Source organism: Macrobrachium nipponense, chromosome 1 (genome assembly GCF_015104395.2).
Source record: "Macrobrachium nipponense isolate FS-2020 chromosome 1, ASM1510439v2, whole genome shotgun sequence".
Classification (NCBI taxonomy): Eukaryota; Metazoa; Arthropoda; class Malacostraca; order Decapoda; family Palaemonidae; genus Macrobrachium; species Macrobrachium nipponense.
In genome coordinates, this window is record NC_087200.1 from 53,937,041 (window position 1) to 53,964,540 (window position 27,500).

The following is a 27,500-nucleotide window of genomic DNA, read 5'->3' on the forward strand; positions in this document are numbered from 1 at the left end:
TCAAACGGGGGCGTGACCACAATGTGACTAGACCATATGACCATACTTCTGAGGGCACCGAAGCTAAAACCACCACCTGACCTAACCTATCAAAGTTAGATCCATAACTTCTAGGCCTAAAGAAAAGGAACGCGCCTCAAGCGACCAACCCTTCAAAGTTAAAAGCAACACCTATCCCTTTTCTATAGGATAGGATTCGTGTTGCTTCCTGCCCCCACAAATATATTTACGGATATGTATGGTCCTAGCGACTTACAGATCTGAAATGTCGTCTTCACATCCCGTCGGGAGTGTGAAGCGAACACCTAGTTGCTTCGCTAAAGCGTGGCACTCAGGATGTACTGAGTGTCATGCTCTGTTGAAATGCTTCCGAGGCCGCGCCTCACCTCTTTGAGCATTCATATTAAGAAAAAATCTCAAATCTTTATGCAAACATAATGAATGAGACCTCTTAAAAGAACTCCTGACTATAATGCCAGGGTGTTCTTGGACATGAACCAGTCTGGTCTTTTTACGGAACACTGCAGATGTCCGTTGACCTTGACTCTATAGTTTTATCAAGATAAAACTTGAGAGACCCTACAGGGCACAGGACTCTCTAATGCCCTTGCCCAATAATTTGTGCCATACCCTTGGTCTCCAAGCCTTCGGGTCAAGGGTTAGAACAGGTTTTTCGTTCTTATCAAGAACGGAAGGCTTAGAGGACAGACCGCATTATGTCCTTTAAAGCCAAAACCTCTGATGATGGCTAAAACCTCACTAACCCTCTTTGCCGTGGCTTAGAGCGGTTAGAATATTAGCCTTTCTGGTCACGTGTATTAAGTTCGCAGAAAGGGTAGGTTCGAAATGCTTTTGCATCAGAAACTCAGACTACGTCTAAGTTCCATGCCGGAACCTTTGATCCAGAGAATTTCAAGATCTCCACAGACCTCAAACGATCGTTGAAGCTTTTGTTGTTTGACAGAAACCGAATCTCTGAGCCTAGAGGCCGTCAACATATTTGCATATTCTACAATAGTTAGGACTTCTAGCTTATCTCATACTTCAGACGGAAAGATGAACCATAAGGAAATTCACAGAGGTCGAGGTGGAGGAACAGTCATTCCCTTCACTATCTCCAGAAACGGCCTCCTCCGATTGAACACTGAAAATAGGCAGCATTGCTTTGCCTTGGCCCAAGAGACTGCCATTACTCTTGAAGATCTTATCGCTATGTACCGTTGAAGACGAAGGTAGATATTGAATGCAACCTACGTCTTCACAGACGAATCGAGAGAAGGATTCTCAAGATTCTGAACCTGTGCTTACAAATGACTGAAAACGCTAACCGCTATTCATTGCTGTCCGGTGAGAAGTCGTAGTTGCAATGAAAGCGGGGCGTTCTTCAGTAATGAAAAACACAGGGGAAAGCCGCTGAAGAACTGTTCTCATGGGCTGAACATTTGGAAGTTAGAGCTGTCAGGTCGGAGAGTAGGCGATGTCTTTGACATATCTGTTTAATTCGGGTTGAACAATGAACAATTGTACACCTACGAATATGAGATATTTAAAGACAAAACTCAGATGTCTGCAAAATCATTCGCATTATCGCAGTGCGATGCAGCGGGAGACTTGTACAGACTTCTGTACCGTGCGGTAAACAGTAAAATGAAAGAGTCTAAGAGATATCTCTGTTGAAAATTCTCGCAATATCGAAGGCGATGGAATCTATCGTCACAGCAGTAGATGGTCCTTCATAATTGCAAGAATCCCCGTTAATCAGAGACCTAAGTCCATGATTGTTGGGCAGAGATACGGTTTCGGTAGTCAATCAAAGCAGGGGAGAGAGAGAGACATAAACAACCGTGCATCTCGGAGGCCCAGCTGATACTGAGCTGCTATCAGGCAGTTCAATACGCAGTAGCTGAGCCTGAGCTCCCGCTGACTCGTCATCCTGAGTTGCCAGGTAATCCATATTCCACAAAGGAATGCGTTCGGCTAGAACCACCGAGCATAAAAGATATGCTCGAGCAATTATATTTAGGCGAAACGAATTTCGGTAAATATAAAAGTTGAAATGGTGTTGTCGTGACAAAACCATAAGTATATAAAAATTGAAACAAACTCCTGGGAGGTTGCAGGCAACCCCGAGTTGCAGTTCAATTAGAATACTTCTCGTCTAAGTCGCAATCCGTAGAATAACTAGGATATGCGCCTACCCCTCGGACAATTCAACTGCTTAGTAGAATCATGTCGCGAGGTTAATATACGTAGTATATTTATAGGATTCTGAACAACGATCTCCATCCTAAATTCTTTCCTTCAAGAAAACAAAATAAGGATTGGGAGATCGACCACCTTCGATCTCTATCAAAGAGGGAGTGAAGGAGAAGTCTTCCTCGAAGGAAAGCTTCAATGGTGAACAGAATACTATCTGCCTGAGTTTTGCCAGCTACTCCCTTTACGAAGGAATAGGTATGATATTATCGAGCAAAAGGAAACTCTCAAGCAGGCCTATTTAAACGAAACAGAAATTCGCTAAATACAGAAGCTGAGTGGTGTTGTCGTAACAATACCTGAAGAGTTGTTCTTACTCCGAAAACTCTTGGAAGGTTGAAGGGAGTGTCAAATAAATACATTAGAACAACAGTTCTTTCGGCTTCTATCCGCAGAGGTAAATACGATATGCGTATATGACTTGACCCATGCGTTAGCAAAATGACGCAAAGATAAACTACGTAAGTATTGTAGTAATTTGAACACCAAATTCTCTACTACATCTTTCCTCGACGAGGAAGAGAGAAAGAAAGGAAAACGACTGTCCACGTTCTAATGAATGAGACTTTTTAAAAGAACTCCTTGACTCTTTGCCAAGAAAAGGGAGTAATATTCGAATAGAGATCATCAAGAGAACCGAGGATCGAAAAGGACCGTTCAATGTTCTTATGATATTGGACATAAGACTTCCTGGATCTAGTCTACAAGTCTTTTTCTTACTCCCCGGATGAGCCTCTGAAAATGAATGAGAGCTCTTCCGAAATTTGTTAATGAGTTTATCCGCTTAAAACGATAAAAAACGTTAAAATCTATGTCAATGAGAACTACCCATTTATAGAGGGGTCCTCCACTTAAATGACAAAACGTTTAGTATCTTGACAATGGGGAAAACGTCCTGACTTGACAAAACTATTAGCACTTTGCTAATAGGGGAAAACCCTTTAACATGACCGAAAGTCACCCAGGAATCCGAGTATATAATCTTCCCGATTCTCAGAGAAATCGATGAAGAGGAAAGAGGGATCGAAGAAAAAATTCGGGTATGTCTCTCCGCTAACTCCGAATCCTTTTAAAAATTTCTGTAAAGAAATGTCCTGTGGAGAGTCCTGAAAAAACCTCCTCTTGACGAGCGTTTAGAAAGCGTCAAGCGTCCTAAGAAACGTCCTGAACAGCAAATAAGACGCCTTCAACAAGTCTTTTCTCTCGCAAAGCGTCCTGCCGAGCTTCCACCGAAGCGTCCTGGCGAATGTCCACAAAAGCGTCCTCATAAGCGTCCTGCCGAGCGTCCTCAAAAGCGTCCTGCTTAGCGTCCTGCTGAGCGTCCTCAAAAAACGTCCTGCTTAGCTACGAGCGTGTCTGAGCAGAGAACACCAAGTCTTCTGAACGACGTTTCAGAGAGGATCTCGTTGAGCGCCCTGATGCATGCAAAGCCCGCCAAGAGGCGTCCTGGCGAGCGACCTTGCCAACATCTCAATGTTATGACGAACTGCGTTTTGCGTATGACGTTGAATATTTTCAAGGGACGTCCTCATGCGAGTCTCCATGGAGAACCGCACGCGCTCCTGAAGTGTGTGAACACTAAAGGAAGACGTATGGCTTTCGTCTTCAAGACGGGCCTTAAAGACCTTCATACCTTCTTACAAAGACAGTGGCGTCTTAGTAATGCAAAAGAACATCTCCAGAAACGCACTCAGCAAAGGAACGCCGAGCGTCCGAAAGACACCCTCGCAAGGTGCTTGCCGAGCGTCCTGGAGAATGTCTCTACTTATAGGACGTCGAGCACCTCCAAAAGCTTCCTCACGTCTAAATTGCCCTTCTTATGCCGAACCAGAGAAATAAGTTGGTTTGACTGTGCAAAGCAGCTTGCCGGCCGTCAAAACTTATCAGCTTGCTTTTTTTAAGTAAAGCGAACGTTACATAACGTATACGGAGCGCCATGAGGAGAGGAGACGAATACTGAGTTGCTCCTCCAAAAGGTGGAATCAAGAATGTCCTTGATTACCAAATTCTTTTGGAATGCTAGCGAGGTTGAAACAGCTCTAACTTCATGAGCGTTCACTCGCAGGAGGCTCAAATCACTCTTCTGGCAAGATGAATGAGCCTCCTTAATATGTCCCTTAGGAAAAGAGCCAGTGCATTCTTCGAAAAGGGTAAATGTGGTCTTTTCCTGAGCACCATAAAATTACCAAAGGAGCTCTTACTTCCTTCGTTTATATAAATAAAATTCGAGAGCCCTCGACAGGGCATAGGACTCTTTCATCCTCTCGTGACGAGAGAGAGGACGTGAAGCGTCCTCTTCTCTAAAAGCTTCTTTAGGGGGCGCGAGTCCTTCCGAGAGCTCCAACCCCTGTGTGGGGAGGACGGCCTCGGGGAGACGAGAAGCAATCCTTCAAGATTCGTGCACGTGCTCGATCTTCGGCAGCCTGGGAAGCGACAACAGGACCTGCCGAAAGGAAGCCAGATCAGCATGAAAAACCCGTAACCCTCCTTCGGCTTTTGACATGCCCTCTCCCTGGTTTCCTGGGAGTCCGACAGAGGTCGAGCCTAGAGGCGTTATGGGGGCCGATCTGACGTTCCCTCCTGACGAGAGAGAGGACGTGAAGCGTCCCCCTTCTCTAAAGCTTCTTAGAGGGTGGGCGCGAGTCCTTCCGAGAGCTCAACCCTTGCGCGGGGAGGAGGACGCCTCGGAGGACGAGAAGCAATCCTTCAAGATTCGTGCACGTGCACGATCTTTAGCAGCCTGGGAAGCGTCAAACAGGGCCTGCCGAAGGGACGCCAGATCGGTGGGGAGCCCCAGTAACCCTCTTGCGGCTTTCGACATGGCCCTCCCTGAGTCCTGGGAGTCCGACAGAGGTCCAGGCCTAGAGGCATTATGGGGCCGATCTGACGCCCCCTCCACAACACAAGGGGCACTACACTTCACAACACTGATTGGAGAGCGAGCACTTTAGTCTAGATTACTTGATGTAATCCTCTAGCAGACACTTCTTCTAGCCCATAAGCCATACCACAGGGTTAGGCAAAATAAAATCTACAGGAGTTAGAAGGATTTCATTATTTCTAACTTCTGTTTACTGTGGAGGAAAACTCCTGATTCTAACACGCTCTAAAATGCGTACATGAATCCTCCTTCTTCCGTAATCAGTCACACATTACTAATTACATTGAACTTATGCAAAGAAAACATGTAAACGTCATATATACTAAGCGAGTGTCTACCGAAAGTTCCGGTAGCCTCACCTTACCAATGCAGACAACAAAGTCTGAAACTAGGCTAACTAGCTTCAGACATCAAATGCAATGAAAAAATTTACGATAGCGTATGCTAGCCACAAATCCAAGTTAATAATCGAAAAGAATAATTAGGATACTTAAGTGGCTAATGAAGTTTTCAAAATCCTAGGCGGAGGTCTGTAAACAGTTGTTTACCGACCGGCGACAGAAAAAATATGAATATAAAATGGGAATAGTTTCCTGATATCCGCCTCCCACGGCGGGAATGGGTACTACCACCTGGCCGCCCACTGCGTGTGCCGCGAATTTTTAAATTCTGTCGGACTTCAGAAAATACAGCTATATATATCTGTCAGGTAAGTTTCATGAACAAAATAAATAAATAAATATATATATATATATATATATATATATATCTATATATATATATATATATATATATATATATATATATATATATATATATAATATATATATATATAGATATATATATATATATATATATATATATATATATATATATATATATATATATATATATATATATATATATATATATATATATATATATATATATAATATATATATATCTATATATATATATATATATATATATATATATATATATATATATATATATATATATAATAATATTTGCCACGAAGGAAAAAATGAAAAAAGCGAGATAGCCAAGAACTTTCCGTCCTATTCGGACCCTTTACTGAGTTTGCCTCAGTAAAGGGTCCGAATAGGACCAAAGTACTTGGCTATCTCGCTTTTTTCATTTTTTCCTTCGTGGCAAAAAACCTTTATTTATACATAGCATCACGTTTTATATACTTCGTGATCAAGTTATTCATGTATATATATATATATATATTATATATATATATATATATATATATATGATATATATAATATATATATATATATTATATATATCATATATATATAATATATATATATATATATATATTAATATACATATATATCTATATATATATATATATATATATATATATATATATATATATATATATATATATTCTTATAATGTAAGTTTAGAATGCAATTATAATTCTGGTAATATGATTAATTCACATCAGAACTTGTGTATCATGGTATGAATGTTTGTTTCTGTGTTCAGATTTCCCAAATTTAAAGATAACATGCCTTGGAGTGATCCCTTTTTTCATTTTGAAGTACGTAAGACACACAGAGATGTGAAAGCTCATAAGCCTTTTAAGAGAGTCATATTCCCACTTTGAGAATGTCTTAGCCAAGCATTTTCCTTTATCGATGTAAACATGGGCGTAGTTTTTTTTTTATCGCGGTAGGTCCTGTAATGGAACAAGGGAGCCTTATTCATAGCTATTCCTATACAGATGACGTAATATGTTTTCGCCTTCAACTATAGACTAATCGTTTTATGGGGAGAGAGAACCATTAATTTGCTTTGAGACATAGCGGCGAGCGTTATATTCTCTCTCTCTCTCCCTCAAAATCTCTCTCTCTCGCTCGCTCGCAAGGCTGTTTCAGTAACTTACGTAACGAGCTGGTCACTCATTTTTATATAATTCTTAGTAATATATGTGTTGTTTGTGGAATCTGAACATAGTGTTATATCTATTGGTTTTTGTGAAGGCGCCAAGAATAGTGAAAAGTGTAAAATTGTAACAGGCCTTTTGATTGAAGCTGCAGTTGTGTACTATAAGGTATTTTTACAAATGTTTTGAAGGGCACTTCGGGGTTTTATCATTTCAAAACATTTATCTTTTGCTTTGTTCTTTTTATATTCCATTTTTTATATGCTTAATGTTTGTACTGTCAATGCTTTAATTGTTTTCATTATTATGCATTATGTTTTTTCTGCATTGTCTTTATTTTGTTTAATTAGTTTGAATAATATTCTATTGTGTACATTTTGAATCTTAGACCTGTGAATTAACTTGCATTTAATTAAATTTAATTTCAAATTTAATTATTGCTTTATGATTTAATTTAATTAATTTTCTTGATAAACTTTGATTTAATTTTGCTTAATAATTAACTCAAGAATTAATTAAACTTTTGATTTCAAGTAAAAACAATTTCCCTGAGATTGTGAATTCATTTATAAATTTTGAATTTATAAATAAAATTTTTGTATTTAAAATCTATGTGAACATTTTTATTCCACCAGTATATAACTATTAAGCTATATTTTATTTTGTTTAGGTAAAAATATAGAGTGATAATTGTGACGTTCCCACAAATAAAATAGAATCAGGGAAATACTTAAATTTGAATTTGCACGATTGATGCCCTTTAATTAAGCTTACCTCACACATATTTTAATGAACTTAGACTGATTGTTTTCTTGACTGTTCAGTTAGAAAAAGGGGATCACTCTTACCTTTAGAGTATTCAGTCGTTTAGTATTTGTGATGAAGGGTCAGGTGTCTGTCAGTAGTGAGGTAAGTAACAACCAGGTACTTGAATGAACTGTACCCTAAGTACAAAGGGTGTCCCAGACCCAGGAATAAAAGGGTCTCTTGTATTAGCAAGTACAAATGGTAAGTGTAGCAACCAGATACTTGGCAATTTGGGTTAATAAATATTAATGGTGTCCAGACAGATCTTTGACTATTTCATGCACCAAGTATTAATGGTATCCAGACCCAGATGCTCTACGCCACTTCGTCACAAGTATTTATGGTGCCCAGAGACCCGGGATATTTGGCATTTATGTACCAAGTATCAATGATCCCCAGAAACCAGGGAGGAAAACAAATCACATTATCACTCTAGCTTATACTGGTGGTGTTAGGAATATATTTTGTTAGAAGAGTGACCATACATTTGTTTTTGCATTTTATTGTAAGAATTGTATTTGAGAAAAATGGCTCCATTCGATACTCAGGAATTTTTAGCAGCCCCTTCCATCCAAGTGTTGTCTGAAACTACTCTGACTAAGGCACAGTGGAGTGCTCTAGCAGTAGCATGTGGTTGTCATGTGTTTAGTAGCATGATAAAAGCACAAATCAAATGCATTGCCATGCAAGCATTGATAGACTCTGGTAGAATAACTGATGAGATGAGTTAGAATTGGTTCAAGAGTTGTTGAATGTAGCACAGGCTGATCTTATAAATAAGCAAGTAGAAAAGAAAGAGAAAAGTGATGCAGAATTGGAACTCAGACGCATAGAAGCAGAAGAAAGTTTGATTAAGCTGAAAATGCAGGCTGAAAGAGAGAGAATAGACAGGAAAAAACAAGAAAGAAGAGAAAGAGAAGAAGAAAAAAGAAAAAGCTGCAGAAGATGAAAGGCAAAGGATAAAAGAGGAAAGAGAAATTGCAAGACATGAAAGGGAGATGGAATTGATAAGAGCTAGATCCACATTACCTGCAACACCATCTAACCCTAACCATGGTAATCAAGACCCTGCATTTGATGTAGTAAGAGTGCAGAAGTTAATCCCTACGTTTACTGAAGAGGCTCCAGATGAGCTCTTTGATCACTTTGAGAAAGTGGCTTCAGGTATGGATGGCCAGAAGATAAATGGTCAGTTTTGCTACAAAGTATCTTGATTGGTAAAGGGAGAAGTGCTTATCTAGCCTAACAGCTGATCAGTGTAAAGACTATAGGTGCTCAAACATAATGTGCTACAAGTATACCAGTTGACCCCAGAGTACTACAATGAAAGATCAGAAATTAAGAAAGGATGAAAAAGTAACTTTCTTGGATTATGCTTATAAAGTGAGAAGGTGTTTTAAAAGATGGTTGGAGGCAGCTAAAGTTACAACTTTTGAAGAGTTAGAAGAGTTAGCTGTTTTAGAGCAATATTTTAAAGGTATTCCTGAGCATATAAGAGCCTATTTGAGAGAGAGAGAGGTTAAAAAACCTTGACAAAGCTGCTACTGAGTGAAGACTACAATATAATTAGTAGCAGGCGCAATTATAATGTCAAGTACCAGAGTCAACCACGCCCAGGTTTTAAGTCTCATCCAGGTTCAGGAACAATTTTGTAAGTGGGAAACCTACAAATAATAATACTCCTCAGCAAGCTAATGTGAAATCCTTATCTAATTTTGCAAGACAGTTGCAAAAGCCTAATGTTGTCTGCTTCAAGTGTGGAAGAGCAGGACACTTCAGTCAAGAGTGTTATTGGAATTATCAGCAGTCCAAGCCTGTTGGTCAAATAGTAAGAGGTGACCAGGTCAAACAGACTGTTAAGAACAATGGGGTGGGGAAGAATCTGTCTACAGGGAAGACTGAAACTAAACAAGCTGAGTGTTTAGCAACCAGTGGAAATGTAACTTCAACCAGTGAGTGGCTGAGCAGTTTGGAGGCTTTTTAAGCCATATATCTATGAGGGTACACTGGCAACTCAGGAAGAGAGTGTGCAGGTACCAGTCAAGATTTTACGTGATACAGGGAGCAACCATAGTGTGGTGTTACGTGGTGCTCACCCAATGTTGGAGAAGAATCTCACTGGAGATTCAGTTATTTTGAAGGGTATAGGAGGAGAGGAAGTAACTCCTATATGCCGCTTACACCTGTCCTGTGAATTGGTGACAGGGAATGTTGATTTTGCTGTAAAGGACTCACTGGCTGTGGAAGGTGGTACATGTTCTGTTGGGAATGAAGTTGGTGGTGTTCCATTTGTTCCTTGCCCTGTAGTGACAGACAAACCGTTGAGGATTAGTCCTACGGTAGAGTTGGAGAAGAATAACCCCCACCTGTTCCCTAGTTGTGTAACTACAGAAGTATGAGGAGAATTACGACTGTTGGTGAAGAAACTGAGGATCTGCACGCCCAAGATGGATCAAGTGAAGGATCTTTGAACTTAGAACAATTGTTCCAGGGGAGTGATGCCTCCCGTGGAGCTGGCCGAGAAAGGATTTCCCAAGAAAATGAAGAATCTGTTGTTCCTGAAGAGACTCTGAGTAGTCAAGGTGTTCCTGAAGATAATCGGGAAACTGCAGTAGCTGAGGTAGCAGATATTGATAGTTCACTATTGAAGTTGGACAGGTAACAAGAGAGAAGCTAATGGACTTGCAGAAGAGGGATGCATCGTTAGCTGATTTGTTCTCGAAGTTGTTGATCAGGAAGAGATGCAACAAACTCCTACCTGTTATTATCTGAAGGAAGGTTTACTGATGAGGAAGTATAAACCTTCAGATATACCAGGAAATGCTGATGGGGCGAATATCATCAGATTTTGATTCCATGGCCATTGAGAAAGCAAGTGGTAGCAGTAGCTCATGAATCTGGACATATGGGAGTCAGGAAGACTGATTGGAGAAGATCATGAGATATTTTTTCTGGCCTGGACTTCATAAAGATGTTAGCAGGTTCTGTCGAGTGTGTCATACCTGCCAGATAGCTGGAAAACCTAATGAAACCATTCAGAAAGCCCCCTAACAACCTATAAAAGTTAGAGGAGAACCCTTTAACAAGGTGATTATAGATATGGTTGGACCGCTCCTGAAGACGAAGAAAGGAAATGAATATCTGTTGACATTAATGTGTCCTGTTACCAGATATCCTGAAGCGATCCCTGTCAGAAACATATCTGCCAAGATAGTTGCTGAGAAACTATTGGAGTGTTTCTCAAAGTTTGGTATACCAGAAATTGTACAAAGTGATAGAGGAACGAACTTTACTTCCAAGTTATTCCAGGATGTGATGAACTTATTAGGGGTGAAACAACACTTATCAACCGCTTATCATCCAGAAACTCAAGGTGCCTTGGAAAAGTTCCACCAGACATTGAAAAGTATGCTGACAAAGTATTGTTCTGAGTCAGGAAGAGAATGGGATGTTGGTTTACCCTTAATGTTATTTGAAGTTAGGAATGCTTATCAAGAAAGCATGGGATGTTCACCCAATGAGATGATTTTTGGAAGAGAAGTGAGAGGACCTTTGAAGATTCTTGCAGAAAATTGGGTAGAAAAAAAAAAGAGGAAATCCAAGGAGAGTATGTGAAGAACTTAAGGAAAAAGGTTTGGAAGAGATTAGAAAATTTCTCTTTAGAAAAATCTGAAAATGAGGTAAGAAGAAAATGAAAAGGAACTATGACAGAAAGACTAAGCTAAGAAGTTTCAGTGTTGGTCAACAAGTGTAGTGTTTCTGCCAGTCAAGAGATTTCCCCTTACAAATAAATTTCAAGGTCCCTACAGGATAATTGAGAAGTTAAGTGATAGAACTTATGTGATTGAAACACCAGAAAGAAAAGAAAATGACAGAGGAAGATACATGTGAACTTTTTGAAACCTTACTTCTCAGACACTAGAACTGAAACTGTCAATAATACAGACAACTTCATTTACAGAAGACGATGACGGCTATGAATTGGGAGCTGAAAGCAAGATAAATAATTCTTCAATTTTGGAAAATTTGGAGGATAAACTGAAACATCTTAATGTTGAACAAGGTGAGGAACTGAGTGAAGTGATTAGAAGCTTCACAGAGATTTTTGCAGATGTACCCAGACGTACTAATCTGACAAACATGAAATCAAGATAAAAGAAGATGGAAAATCGTTCAAACAAAGAGCTTATCGCTTATCACCTTATCATCGAGATGTTCTAAAGAAAGAAGTTCATAGTATTTGCTGCAACATGGATTAGCAGAACCCAGTTCAAGTCACTCAGTTCTCCATGTGTGTTAGTGAAGATACCTGATGGCTCCTTTAGGATGTGTACTGATTATAGAAACTGAATTCCATTAGTATGGCTGACAATTATCCCTTGCCTCTTATAGATCAGTTACTTGATAATATTGGGCAAGCCAAGTTTGTTTCCAAGATAGACTTATTGAAGGGATATTATCAGATACCCTTAGATGAAAATGCGAAGTTGCTGTCAGCTTTTATTACTCCTTTTGGATTGTATCAGTATACTGTACTGCCATTTGGCCTGACGAATGCACCAGCCACATTCAACGAGTGATGGATCAACTGCTAGGATCTATAGAAGGAGTAGGTGTATACCTTGATGACATAGTCATTTACTCTACAACGTGGGAAGAACATCTGCAGATCCTGAAGAAAGTTTTCAAGAAACTACAAGAGGCAGGACTAACAGTCAACCTAGAGAAGAGTGAGTTTGGGAAGGCGACTGTTCAGTACCTTGGGTTTAAAGTTGGAAAAGGCCTTCTCGCTCCGGTGAATGCTAATGTGGAAGGTATCCGTAAGGCTACCCCTCCTACTACTAGGCAGCAACTACAAAGATTTTTGGGCATGGCTGGATTCTATCGTCGTTTCTGTCCAAATTTCTCAGCCGTAGTAGCTCCCTTGACAGACTTAACTAGTCCAAAGCTAAGTTTGTTTGGACTCTGGAAGTCAAGAATCCTTTGAGAAGGTAAAAGCCATTCTATCTTCAAGACCAGTGCTTCAAGCTCCAGACTTTAATAAGAAATTTGTGATACAAGTTGATGCCTCTGTTCTACTTCAAGAAGATGAAAATAACCTTCTACACCCTGTGTGTTTCCTGTCTTCAAAACTGAAAAGGCATCAAAAAACTATGCAACTATTGAAAAGGAAACTCTAGCCTTAATCACAGCATTGAAAAAGTTTGAAGTGATGTGAACAGACCTAGGAATGAAGAAGTTTTAGTGTTCTCTGATCACAATCCCCTGTCATTCATACAGTGGATGAAAAACCATAATCAAAGACTGACCAGGTGGTCTTTGTGCTTGCAACAGTATAATATAAAGGTTGAGCACATATCTGGTAAGAACAATGTAGTTGCCGATTATTTATCCCGTTGTGAATCGTTGGATTCAACCCCGGAATAACTAATCTTCTGGGGGGAGGAATCTTATAATGTAAGTTTAGAATGCAATTATAATTCTGGTAATATGATTAATTCACATCAGAACTTGTGTATCATGGTATGAAATATTTGTTTCTGTGTTCAGATTTCCCAAATTTAAAGATAACACGCCTTAAGTGATCCATTTTTCATTTTGAAGTACGTAAGACACACAGAGAGTGAAAGCTCATAAGCCTTTTAAGAGAGTCATATTCCCACTTTGAGAATGTCTTAGCCAAGCATTTTCCTTTATCGATGTAAACATGGGCGTAGTTTTTTTTTTTATCGCGGTAGGTCCTGTAATGGAACAAGGGAGCCTTATTCATAGCTATTCCTATAGAGATGACGTAATATGTTTTCGCCTTCAACTATAGACTAATCGTTTATGGGGTGAGAGAACCATTAATTCGCTTTGAGACATAGCGGCGTGCGTTATACTCTCTCTCTCTCTCCCTCAAAATCTCTCTCTCTCTCTCGCTCGCTCGCGAGGCTGTTTCAGTAACTTAACGTAACGAGCTGGTCACTCATTTTATATAATCTTAGTAATATATGTGTTGTTTGTGGAATCTGAACATAGTGTTATATCTATTGGTTTTTGTGAAGGTGCCAAGAAAATAGTGAAAAAGGTAAAATTGTAACAGGCCTTTTGATTGAAGCTGCAGTTGTGTATAAGGTATTTTTACAAATGTTTTGAAGGGCACTTCGGGGTTTTATCATTTCTAAACATTTATCTTTTGCTTTGTTCTTTTTACATATTCCATTTTTTTATATGCTTAATGTTTGTACTGTCAATGCTTTAATTGTTTTCATATTATGCATTATGTTTTTCTGCATTGTCTTTATTTTGTTTAATTAGTTTGAATAATATTCTATTGTGTACATTTTGAATCTTACACTTGTGAATTAACTTGCATTTAATTAAATTTAATTTCAAATTTAATTATTGCTTTATGATTTAATTAATTTTCTTGATAAACTTTGATTTAATTTTGCTTAATAATTAACTCAAGAATTAATTAAACTTTGATTTCAAGTAATAACAATTTCCCTGAGATTGTGAATTTCATTTAATAAATTTTGAATTTATAAATAAATTTTTTGTATTTAAAATCTATGTGAGCATTTTATTCCACCAGTACATATATAACTATTAAGCTATATTTTATTTTGTTTAGGTAGAAATATAGAGTGATAATTGTGACGTTTCCCACAAATAAAACAGAATCAGGGAAATACTTAAATTTGAATTTGCACGAGTGATGCCCTTTAATTAAGCTTACCTCACACATATTTTAATGAACTTAGACTGATTGTTTTCTTGACTGTTCAGTTAGAAAAAGGGGATCACTCTTACCTTTAGAGTATTCAGTCGTTTAGTATTTGTGATGAAGGGTCAGGTGTCTGTCAGTAGTGAGGTAAGTAACAACCAGGTACTTGAATGAACTGTGCCCTAAGTACAAGGGTGTCCAGACCCAGGAATAAAAGGGTCTCTTGTATTAGCAAGTACAAATTGGTAGTGTAGTAACCAGATACTAGGCAATTTGGGTTAATAAATATTAATGGTGTCCAGACACAGATCTTTGACTATTTCATGCACCAAGTATTAATGGTATCCAGACCCAGATACTCTTGCCCACTCCCCCCCAAGTATTAATGGTATCCAGACCCAGATACTCTACGCCACTTCGTCAATATATATATATATATATATATTATATATATATATATATATATATATATATATATATATATAATATATATATATGTATATATATATATATAATATATGTATATATATATATATATATATATAGATATATATATATATATATATATATATATATATATATATATATATATATATATATATATATATATATATATATATACGTATATATATATATATATATATATATATATATATATATATATATATATAGTATATATATATATTTTGCCCTTTTATTTCTATTTAACAGGTAGAGAAAACAAAACTGATATAACCATGACATACAGTAGAGCCCCGGACCTCAATGATAATCTGTTCCAGAAGAGGCGTCAAAATTCTATTTTTTCGAGATGTGTATTAATATTTTCCATAAGAAATAACTGAAAATAGATTAATCCATTCCTGACCACCCATCATTACCCTAACCTTGCCTTATTATACAAAACAGTTCAGCTAGTTGACTTACGACCTATGCGAGTTATGACTGATCGACTTTACGACCACCCACAAATAAAACGACTGGGAAGCGACTTGAGCAAGAAAGAATGGTGTCCAGCTGAACATACAAGTTTTTCACCAGCTCCAGCCTCTCCACACACGCACGGTCTAGCTCACTTTTTGAGCTGCTAATGACTATTATCATGCATCAGCAACAAAGATTTAACTCCAGTAAACTTATGCCAACAAACACAATAGTAGATAAAATTGAGACAATAATTTAAATCAAAACTTTAGGTCTTGAAAAAAACACATTTTACTGTTGTTTTCACGCCAATAAAAGATAAGTAACATAATTAACGGTAAAGCTCGTACTATAAAGAAATCAAGTGAAAATACTGAAGGGAATTGCGCAATATTTTTACACAATAAACTTGCCCACAGCGCTAACTATTAATGGAAAAAATAATTTGGTTCACGAGTTAGTATTTTATGATACAATATGAGAATACATACAATATTATTGGATACAATAATGTATAACTTTTTAAAAGATTCACAGAAAAAATGCATATTCACTGTATAACATCATCATTGTATACTCGAGGTTAACTTGTTAAATGTTATTCAATTTCTCTTTGTACTGAAATATCATAAGCCAATGTGCATTGAACCTAGAGAATTAGCTGAAATTAATCATTACTATGCCATATATGTATAAAGTATGCTGTGTAGTGTAGGCTAGGCTACCCTATATGTTAAGATGGTACTGATTACCCTAGTGTAGGCTAGGCTAGTATTCTTATGATAAATTAATATGGGCCGATTTATGTCCAAATGCGGCCGTATTACCAATGGTTGACCAGGCGCCATAGGCTAGCTACTAGTACTACACAGAATGCAGAGTAACGGGTAGGCACAAAACTTGTTGCTAACATAATAAAACATTAAAAAACAAGCCTACCTATTACAGTAAATTAACCAATAAACAAAATATTAAAATTAAGCCAAATTTATGAAAATTTGCCTGCATAACATCGTATTGGCAGCTTGTGGCATGAGCGGATGTAAACAAACCTATGTACGTACGTATGTATACATACTGTATGTACAAAATCCCTTTAAAATAGGTATCTTTCAATAAATGTTATGATACTAAAACTTTTTTCATATAATTTCCTTGTAAAACAGGGATGCGTCTTCTATGCCAGCAAATTATTAACCTCTTCTTTACCAGGAAGCTTAACAAAACATAAAGATTGCATTCGCACCGAACCGCACACGTACTAAACATTGCTTTCACTTGCGAAGAAATTCACAATGTCATGAAGATTTACCGTAACTCTACTCTGCTGATGTCAAAAGCCTTTGTCTGTTTTTCATCCTTTACTATTAATTGTGCATTTTTATGATACACATCGCTCTCACTACCAAACCTGAGAACGGTGTCCAAAAGTCTTTGTATATTTTTCATACTTTACTATTAATTGTTGAGTTTTATGACAAATTTTTCTCACTACCAAACCTCACACATAAACATTGCATTAATATAGTTTTTAAGACTAGGACTGTCTAAAAAAATCAGGGATGGATGCTTGCTCACACCAAGGAAATCCCGCAAAAGCGAAAACTGTGCATACCAAAACAATAGAGCGGAGTGTTCAAGTTTTAAACAAACGTAACTACACTGCCACCAATGTTACCAGATGCAGATGAATTATTTGATGCTTTTAGCATATTTGAGGTAAATTTCACTGCGTAGAATAATATTTGGCATAACAACCCATTTAGCATAATTTTGTGAAGTTTGACATAAATATACAGTGGAACATCAACCTACGAGTGAACTAACGTGTGAGTTTTCCGAGATATGAGCAGTCGCTCGGACGATTTTTTGCTTCAGCACGCGAGCAGAATTTTAAGATACGAGTTCGAGGCGCGCGCAGCTCTAAGTGTATATTTTCGAGGCGCGCGCAGCTCAGAGGGTATGAGTCACAGCATCCCATCTCCGAGCCTTTCTCTCTCTCTCTCGCTGTCTACACGTGGTAAACACTGAGATTCACTGCGCGCACAGTTTTTTTGCATTTGTTTGTGATATTCTGTGAAATCCCAACTTCTAACTTTGTTGTAACCATGGCACCAAAGAAAGGAAGTGGTAGTGCAAGTACCGAGAAGAGGAGGATGATGTCCCTCGAAATAAAGCTTGAATCGTCTTCGGGGGGGGAAGAAGCATGAGCAAGGCATGCGAGTAAAGGAACTGGCCAAGCACTACGACCATACAATGTCAACGATCTGCACCATCTTAAAGCAGGAGTCCCTAAAGAAAATTAAGCCAGCCAAAGGTGTCAAGATTATTTCAAAGCGCCATAGATGTGCATGAGAGTGGAGAATCTGGCTGTTGTGTGGCTGATGGAAAAAACAACTTGCCGGAGATAGCGTCACCGAGGGAATAATCTGCGAGAAGCGCACCGTATTTTTTTCAGATTTACAACAGCAAACCCCAGGCACTTCAAAGAAGGAGGAATCCTTTAAAGCGAGTCGGGGCTGGTTTGATAATTTTAAGAAAAGGACGGGGATTCACTCCGTTGTTAGGCATGGTGAGGCAGCAAGTGCTGATGTAAAGGCAGCAGAGGAGTTCGTGAAAACTTTCGCAGAATTCGTTGAGCAGAAGGATACATCCCCCAGCAAATCTTCAACTGCGACGAGACAGGGCTGTTCTGGAAGAAGATGCCGAGGAGAACATACATCACCGAACAGGAGATGATGCCAGGACGCAAGCCTATGAAAGATAGGTTGACCCTCGCCATGTGTGCCAATGCGAGTGGCAACTGCAAAATAAAGCCGCTACTCGTATACCATTTGGAGAACCCCAGAGCCTTTAAAGCACACAAGATAATAAAGGAGAAACTCCATGTTATGTGGAGGGCAAACCCTAAGGCGTGGGTCACCAGGCAGTTCTTTATCGACTGGGTAAACCTTGTGTTTGGTCCTTCGGTGAAGAAATATTTGAAGGACAACAACCTGCCCCTGCAAGCCTTCTCGTCCTCGACAATGCTCCTGCACATCCACCACAGATCGAGGAAGAAATACTCGACGAGTATAATTTTTGTGAAGGTTCTCTTCCTCCTCAAAACACCCCCCTATCCTCCTCCAGCCAATGGACCAACAGGTAAGATCAAATTTCAAGAAACTCTACACCAAGCACCTGTTTCGCCGTTGCTTTGAGGTGACGGAGAACACAAACCTCACCTTTCGAGAGTTTTGGAAGGAGCATTTTAACAGAGCAATAGGCCTCAAAATCATCGATATTGCCTGACATGAGGTTACGAAAAGGACCTCAACCTCTGCTTGGAAGAAGCTGTGGCCTGAAAATGTGGCTGAAAGAGATTTTGAAGGGTTTGAGATTGAGGAAGAAGAGGAGCCAGTGGAGGAAGAGATCTATAGGTCTGGAGGTGGATGAAAGAGACATCGAGGAACTCGTTGAGGAGCACTCCGAGGAACTTACGACTGACGAGTTAAAGGAGTTACAAGAGCAACGGCACACAGAAGCATTAACTGAAGCTACTTCGGAGGGAGAGGAGACCGAGCCGGAGATAATCAGTACAAAAGACCTCAAGGATATTTTGGCAATGTGGGAGAGGGTGGCAGGTTTTGTTGAAAAGAACCATCCTGAAAAAATTGCAACAGAGTTTCATGCAACAGAGCTTTCAACCGACACGTGCCTACGTCGTTTCAGAAACATTCTCAAAAGGATGAATGAAACAAGGACCCTTCCTTAGACATATTTCTTAAGAAAAGGCCTTCAGCTCGAAGTGAGCAAAGGTGGCAAAAAGGCCAAGAACTAGTGAAAGTGAAGAGAGTGATGAGAATTAAGCTAAAAGAAAACATTAAAAAAAATAATAATAATAATAATAAAATAAAAAAATATAAAAAAATGTTAACCCTTAAACGCCGAAGCGGTAAAAAAAAAATGTCTCCCGTGTGCCGGAGACGTTTCAGAGTGAGCGCGGAAGCGGAAAAATATTTTTTGAAAAATCACACCGTGCGCTTAGTTTTGAAGATTAAGAGTTCATTTTTGACTCCTTTTTTTGTCATTGCCTGAAGTTTAGTATGCAACCATCAGAAATGAAAAAATTATCATTATCATATATAATAATGCGATATATGATAGCGCAAAAACAAAAAACGAAATTTCATATATAATTGTATTCAAATCGCGCTGTGCGCAAAAAGTCAAAACAGTTTAAAGGTAACAAGTTACATTTTTTTCGTTGTAATGTACACTAAATTACGATCATTTTGGTATATAACACATTGTAAAACGATAAAAGCAACACAGAGAAAATATTATCACAAAATAATACATGAATTCGTAACGCGCGGACGTAAACAAATATTTTTTTCAAAAATTCACCATAAATCTAAATATTGTCCTAGAGACTTCCAATTTCTTTCAAAATGAAGGCAAATGATTGAATATTACTATACTGTAAGAATATTAGCTTACAAATGCAGTTTTTAACCATATCTGACGAGTTAAAGTTGACTGAATGTCGAATTTTTTTTATATACATTTTTTTTATATGCAATTATTTAGGAAATAAGAAAAGCTACACTTTCAAATATTTTCGTTTTATTCTACATAAAATTGCGCACATTTTCATATATAAAACTCTATGAAATGCCTAATATGAAACGGAGCAAATATTCCAAGAATGGGACTTACGCATTTTCGGAGATTTGTGGCGGAGAATCCGCGCTGCGGATGGAGGAAAAGTTTTTTTTTTTTTAAATTCACCATAAATTTAAATATTGTGCTAGAGACTTCGAATTTGTTTCACAATGAAGATAAATGACTGAATATTACTAGACTGTAAGATTTTGTTTTTATCTTACAATTGCGTTTTTTTCGACCATTTCGGTGGAGTCAAATTTGATCCGAACGTGGTTTTTTTCTATTTATCGTGATTTATATGCAAATATTTCGAAAAAGAGAAAAGCTACAACCTTCAACTATTTTTTGTTGTATTATACATGAAATTGCGCACATTTTCATATATAAAACTTTATGTAACGGCTAATTTAAAATGGTGCAAACATTACCACAATCGCACGTATGATTTTTTCGGAAGAGTTGACCGCGTGGACGTAAAGAAAATTTTATTTTTTTCATAATTCACCATAAATCGAAATATTGTGCTAGAGACTTACCAATTTGTTGCAAAATGAAGGTAAATGCTTGCATATTACTAGAATATAAGCGTTTTAGCTTACAATTGCGTTTTTCGACCTTTTCGGTAGAGTCAAAACTGACCGAAGGTTGAAAATTTGTCACTTATCATTTCTATATGAAAATATTTCAAAATTGATAAAAGCTACAACCATGGGTTGTTTTTAGTTGAATTGTGCATGAAATTGCGCACATTTTCATATATAAAACTTTATGTACGGCTAATTTAAAATGGTGCAAACATTACCACAATCGCATGTATGATTTTTTTCGGAAGAGTTACCGCGCGGACGTAAGGAAAAAGTTTTTTCATAAATTCACCATAAATCGAAATATTGTGCTAGAGACTTACAATTAGTTGCAAAATTAAGTTAAATGATTGAATATTACTAAAATATAAGAGTTTTAGCTTACAATTGCGTTTTTCGACCATTTCGGTAGAGTCAAAGTTGACCGAAGGTTGAAATTTTGGCACTTATCGTTATTTATATAAAAAATATCTCAAAACTGATAAAAGCTACAATCATGAATATTTTTTTGTTGTATTCTACATAAAAATGCGCACATTTTCATATATAATACTCCATGTAACGGCTAATTTAAAATGGTAAAAAAATTATGTCAAAGTGACGAAATAATTTCAGAGATGTGTCACAGATACTTTTTAGTGCGGCAAGAAAGAAATTCGCGCTTGCGCGCCTGCGTAACGATTGTAAACAAAACAACACCTTGATCCGTGAACTCCCAGTCATCCCCCAAGGCGTGTGATTCACGAGTTTTTCGGCTGGTAGGCCTAAAAGTATTTTTCCGCTAATTTTTAAAAAACTTTTGTATGTCGACGTAAAATACGTCCAGTCGGCACTCGAGAGACAAAAAATGTCGACGTAGCATTTAAGTTTAAGATATGTAAAGCAATTGTTAAGTAGCATTTAAGTTTAGTTACAACGCAGTGTACATTTACGTACGAATGTAGTGATAGCAAAACAGTCATCCGTCCACCTCCGCCTGTCTCCTCTACCCGCTACCTCCGCCGTCTCCGTTAGCTCAAGTCATCTCATCTCCAAGGTAAGTAAATTGTATACAACCTTATTATATCTTCATATGAGGTGCCATTTTGAGGGTTGGAACGGATTACGGCCGTTTCCATGATTTCTTATGGGGAAAATTGATTTAACGAGCTACAAATTGAATTTGTGGGTTTCTTTTTCAAAGCATATTAAGTTACGAGCTCGACCACGGAATGAATTAAACTCGTAAGTTGAGGTTCCACTGTACATAGAATCATTAGCAATAACAAACACCTACCTTATTTTGATCAAATAACGTACGAAATATTCAATAAATTAGGCTTATCAATATGTCACATAAGAAACGTAAGTGCAAATAAAAATCCCAGAAATAATCTTGAAAAATGATCAACAAGACTTGGGGTAGTGAATGGCTTGCACTAATTAATTACAAGTGACGATATTGACAGTTTTCATTATGAAAACATCGACACAAGTCATTCTGGGTTAAAATTTACAAAGTAATAAATATCCTATTCTTTCAAAGTTAGCTTGAGCCTTGGTAACCATTACCATATTCAGACTGTAAGCGCATTTCTCCATGGTAAAAAAAGAAAAATTTAATCCTTCCAAGGATATGCTGAGGTCCATAAGGATATTTTCTGTAAATAGGATTATCAACTTTCGTATTTAATATTAGGACAATTTTGTCATTCCACCAGCATAATTTTGATAGATTTAGCATAATTTCCTATAGAGTTTAGCATCAAATGAGAAATGAGATCTATGCTAGCATAACTTTGTCATCCCACTAGCATAACTTTGATAGATTTAGCATAATTTCAAATAGAGATTAACATCATATGGAAGTGAGATCTAAGCATATCAGAATAATTTTGATAGATTTAGCATAATTTCATATCGAGTTATCATCAAATGGAAGTGAGATCTAAGCATAATATCAGCATAATTTTGTTAGATTTAGCATAATTTCATATAGAGTTTAGCAACAAATGGGAAGTGAGATTAAGTTAGCATAATTTTATCATCTCACAAGCATAAATTTGATAGATGCAACACAGCATAATTTCATATGCAGTATAACATCAAATGAGATCTGGTAACACAAAACTCCACCAACACCTACTAGTAGTGGTTGACTGAAACAGGTTTGTTTACAAACATCATATGGCCACCCTTGGCCGAAATCCGGAATTTTGTTTGAACTCTAATGCAAAGTTTACTCAAAATTTGGTGTCGAAACCCAATTATATCGACTCCTAATAGGGTTGAGGTCCAGGGTTCTACTGTAAAGGTAGTGGTGGTAATTTTGAACAAAACTCTTTGGGATTGCACACCACAGTACTAAGTAATAGTGCAATTGTGGGCACTGTGCAGATATGGGCAGTGCAATTGAAAAGAGAGATTACTGTAAAACGAACAACTCAACCAACCAAGAAGAGGGCAATAAAAGTAGACGCCTTGCACAGCTAACACAGCAGCACTGTCACAATCAACTTCCTTGGGTCTGAAATCCTCAGCTCCAGACTCGGAAATTTTCAACTCCTCCATCGCCTTTCTCTCAGCCTCCATTTCCCGTCTCGCCTGCGCTTTAATAGCATGCTGGGTCCTGAAAATCAAGCACATTGGAAAGTTATAAACTTGCTTATTAGGTTTTTAGCATCCTGAAAACTTTCACTAGGAACACAATGGAAGGTTAAATGCTTGTTCAATGGGTCTTTAAATATCCTGAAAACTCTCAATGGAAGCTGTAGTGTTCTTTGATGAAGGATCAAAAAACTAGTTTCAAAATTTTCCAGAGAATGGAGCCACTACAAATTAACTGCTTTTAATGAATGCGCACCACAAAAAACTAAAACACCTTGACCGATTCTATAACTGTAATAATGCCATCAAAGGTTTGTAAGTACAGTGATGCTCGAATCTCATGCGACATGACTCCATAGGATTTCGTTCAAAATTCACTAACTGGCAACCTAGCATGCTCCATATTTACCTATTATTTCAATGCGAAAACACGATTATTGCACACAATAAGGCCAAAATATATTTCATAAGAGTGAAATCTATCATATATTTCAAAACTAAGAAAATGTCACATGTAGCAAATAAAAAAAAAAAAACTCACGAAACATTTTCAAAACTTTCGTTCACACATCGCTGAAGTAATTGACCAAAACAAAGTCGTCATCAAACATCAGTTCAAATGTTAAACAAAAAAACAAAAAAAATTGTCATAACATTAATAATGCTTCCAAAGCAGGCATAACATTTTAAATAGTCCTATTTTATTGCTTTTACACCTCAATGCTGAAAAAAATGTAAATATAGATATACAAAAGTAGAATGTGCCCACCGTTATCAATGTGTGAGGGGAGCGTGTGTGATGTATCATTAGGGTCAGTGCAACAACAACCAGCCGGTGTAACATAAGTAGGTCTACACTGAGTAGTGACAATGAAACTATCTAGAAAACATTAACTTTATATGTGTTAGAGGAATATTTGGATTTTCATATATAATTGTTATATTTCTTACATATTTCAAAAATGATGGCATACTAGCAAATATTTGCCTATGCAATTATTCTTTTGTCAAAGCCAAGATATTGTTCTTAGGCCTAGGTGTTAGATTTCTTTACTTTACACTTAACAGTCACATCTCTCTATTAACAATTTCTGGCCAGAAAGCAAATGAGGTTATCTACACATTCTTGCACTTCGTTACCTTATGAAAGAATAAATTATATACCAAAAGCAGGCAGAGGGGCGTTTAAGAAAATAATATTTTAAACCAGTTGAAAAACAAGTGTTCCATTTCGATTAATAGCCATCTTCTCCATATAATCAAAATCATCATCATCTTTTATTCCTCAAATAATAGGTAATCTCTACTAATAAAAACAGTAACAGTTTACATTTCAGAGGGCTTTGAATATTTTTTTAGGCCTATATATCTTTTTGCAACATACAGGCAGATTAAACACAGCTTAAAACTTCAACATTCAAAGAAAACTGGTTGTAATTCATATTCTTATTGTATTCCTCAAGGAACAGGTAATCTCTACAAATAAATATTTTAGTAACAGATTACATCTCAGAAGGCTTAGATTATTTCTTTAAGCCTCTAAAACATTTTGCAACATACAGGCAGCTTAAATACAGCCGAAAACTTCAAATGTTAAGTGTGCTTTCATTGATGGCACCGTTCACCTTATCAGACCGCACTCTGAACTAACTAACGCAAACAAAACAAAAAAGTGCAAATCACTCAGATTACGAACCATGCCAATGCATAAAAGGGATCATATTTATATAAACATTAGGAAAATAGGTCTAGCTGTGAATTCGAAAACTTGTCGACATACACATGTATGACATTAGAAATGAAAAAAAAGAAGTTTAACACTATTTGGCAACGTCACGTTGAGTCTGAGAATCTGGACGATACAAAACGAATCATGTCGCATGAGATTTGAGCACCACTGTACCTCATACTGTATGGCAACTACTAGAAAATCACATAAAAATAAACGGGTAAGAAATAAGTACCAATTTAGCCCGTGCCTCTACAAATGCTGAGAATGTTGTTAAGTAATTAATACTGTTCACCAAAGTAACTTATAAGAATTACAAAAACCTCTCTCAAGACACAAAACCAAAAAATATTTTGCAGAAAAACCTATCATACAAGCAATCCAATTAGCCCATACATATATGTTAGATATCATGGGCAACTAATAGCCAAATATATTTAAGTAAACCTTCCTAATTCGAAATAGATATTAATTGTTCTTGTCACTTACATCTGATGTCAATTTTTTTCAAATCACTTCATATACAGTATTTATCATTTCTCTCTCTCTCTCTCTCTCTCTCTCTCTCTCTCTCTCTCTCTCTCTCTCTCTCTCTCCCCATTATTATTCTCTTTGCTTCAGGAATAATTCCTAATTTCACTTTTGATGGTTAGATATATGATGTTGCCATTCAATGGTCTCTCTCTCTCTCTCTCTCTCTCTCTCTCTCTCTCTCTCTCTCTCTCTCTCTGTTATTGGCTGTAGGTATACATTTTTAATGGTAAAATGTTTAAGAAGACTTTGAAATGATATTAATAATATAATATCAAAGATTAATACAGGAATAGGTTAGTAATTTTAGGTATATTTGAAGTAGGATGTTATTAAAGGTATACATTTGGTATCTGAACTTTCAAGATAGGCAGTTATAAGCATTTTTAGTGGTGGTTCTAACTATTCGAGGGTTTTAAATATTCACGGGTGTGTCTGGTACACATCCCCCGTGAATACGGGGGGAACACTGTATACATAATCATAACCACTTTTTTCCAACATATGCCTTATCTATTTAATCCTAGTCTCTCCGGAAACATAACATATAGGCTAGAATGTCCCTTTTCCCCTGCCACCACTTCTCATGAGGGTCAAAATGACACTCATTTAAACTACAGGCAGCCCATGGTTAATGGCGCAATCGCTCAATGGCGAATCGGTTTTACGGCTGTTGTCAAAAATATTCATTAAAAAAATAAGGCATTTTAAGGTATTTTTACGGCACAATTTCCAGTCAACAGAGCCGCTAGCGCCGTTATGTCTAATGAGTACTTACATTTGTAGAAATACCGTTCAGCCCATAAAGGTTATGCAAATGATATTAAAAAATTGTATTGAGAGTTATTACATAGGTATTAGGGTAAAATATATGCCTCTGACGCTGTTCTATGCTGAAAATATAGAGTTAAATGAGTGCAAATTTAGCTATGGATGTGTCAATTTATAAATGTTCATGATTTTATGTTTAAAATGTGTATGAAAATGTATTACGTATAAGTATTTTTGTTTCTACACATAAATATGATACAAAGGCAGCTTTTGAAACTGCCCTTCACGTTATCAAATATGTTTTTTTATGTTCATTATTGTAAGCAGACGCCTGCCGCTCTTCCAAAAATATAGTTTAAAAAAGTACAAATTTAGCAAATGATGTGTCGATTTTATAAATGTTCATGCTTTAATGTTTAAAATGTGTATACAAATGTATTATGTATAGGGTATTTTTAATTCTGCGCAGAAATATGATACTAAGGCAGCTTTTGAAACCGCCCTTCACGTTATCAAATACGAAATTTTTTCATGCTCATTCTTGTAAGCAGCTGCCTGCCGCTCTTCCGAAAATATTGAGTTGAAAAGAGTGCAAATTTAGCGATTGATGTGTCGATTTTATAAATGTTCATGCTCAGTTTAAAAATGTGTATGAAAATATATTACGTATAGGGTATTTTAATTTTTGTACATAAATATGATACATATTAAGGCAGCTTTCGTAACTACCCTCCACGTTGTCAGAGAATGTTTTTTCATGTTCGTTCTTGTCTGCCACTGTTCCGAAAAATGCATGGTGTTATTTTATTATTTCTGCATCTTTTCCATAAGTCCTTTAAAATGTTATACATTACTTCACTGTATCCAATAATATTGTTTGTATTCTCATATTATTGTATTATAAAATACTACGGCAAATCTAAGCTAGTATTCCGCGGAGTGGCCAGTGTTTTGGTTGATCAGCTGATGGCAAACATGAGTTTGTTTTGCCATATTTAATGCAATTCTGAGCAAATTTTCTTGCTTCTGTTGGCATAAACGAATATCTAGATACTTGATTTATATGAGACAGGGTTATTTTTCCTTATATGACGTGTTTTTAGGTGGAAATATGAATTGAATATGTCTCGTTGTGATTGTGAACTTTTTTTTTCCTTAACAGATTACAT

The 27,500-nt window shown here is 37.0% G+C and overlaps 1 protein-coding gene across 1 annotated transcript in view; it reads right to left on the reverse strand.

The window, feature by feature from the left end:
• The window catches only part of LOC135219308 (UBX domain-containing protein 6-like), a 159,713-nt gene that overhangs the window by 49,420 nt on the left and 82,793 nt on the right, over positions 1-27,500 (reverse strand). The window contains exon 3 of the mRNA XM_064255967.1: positions 23,147-23,322. Coding sequence (XP_064112037.1) covers positions 23,147-23,285 — 139 coding nt within the window. The 5' untranslated portion in view covers positions 23,286-23,322. The remainder of the gene's footprint in view (positions 1-23,146; positions 23,323-27,500) is intronic.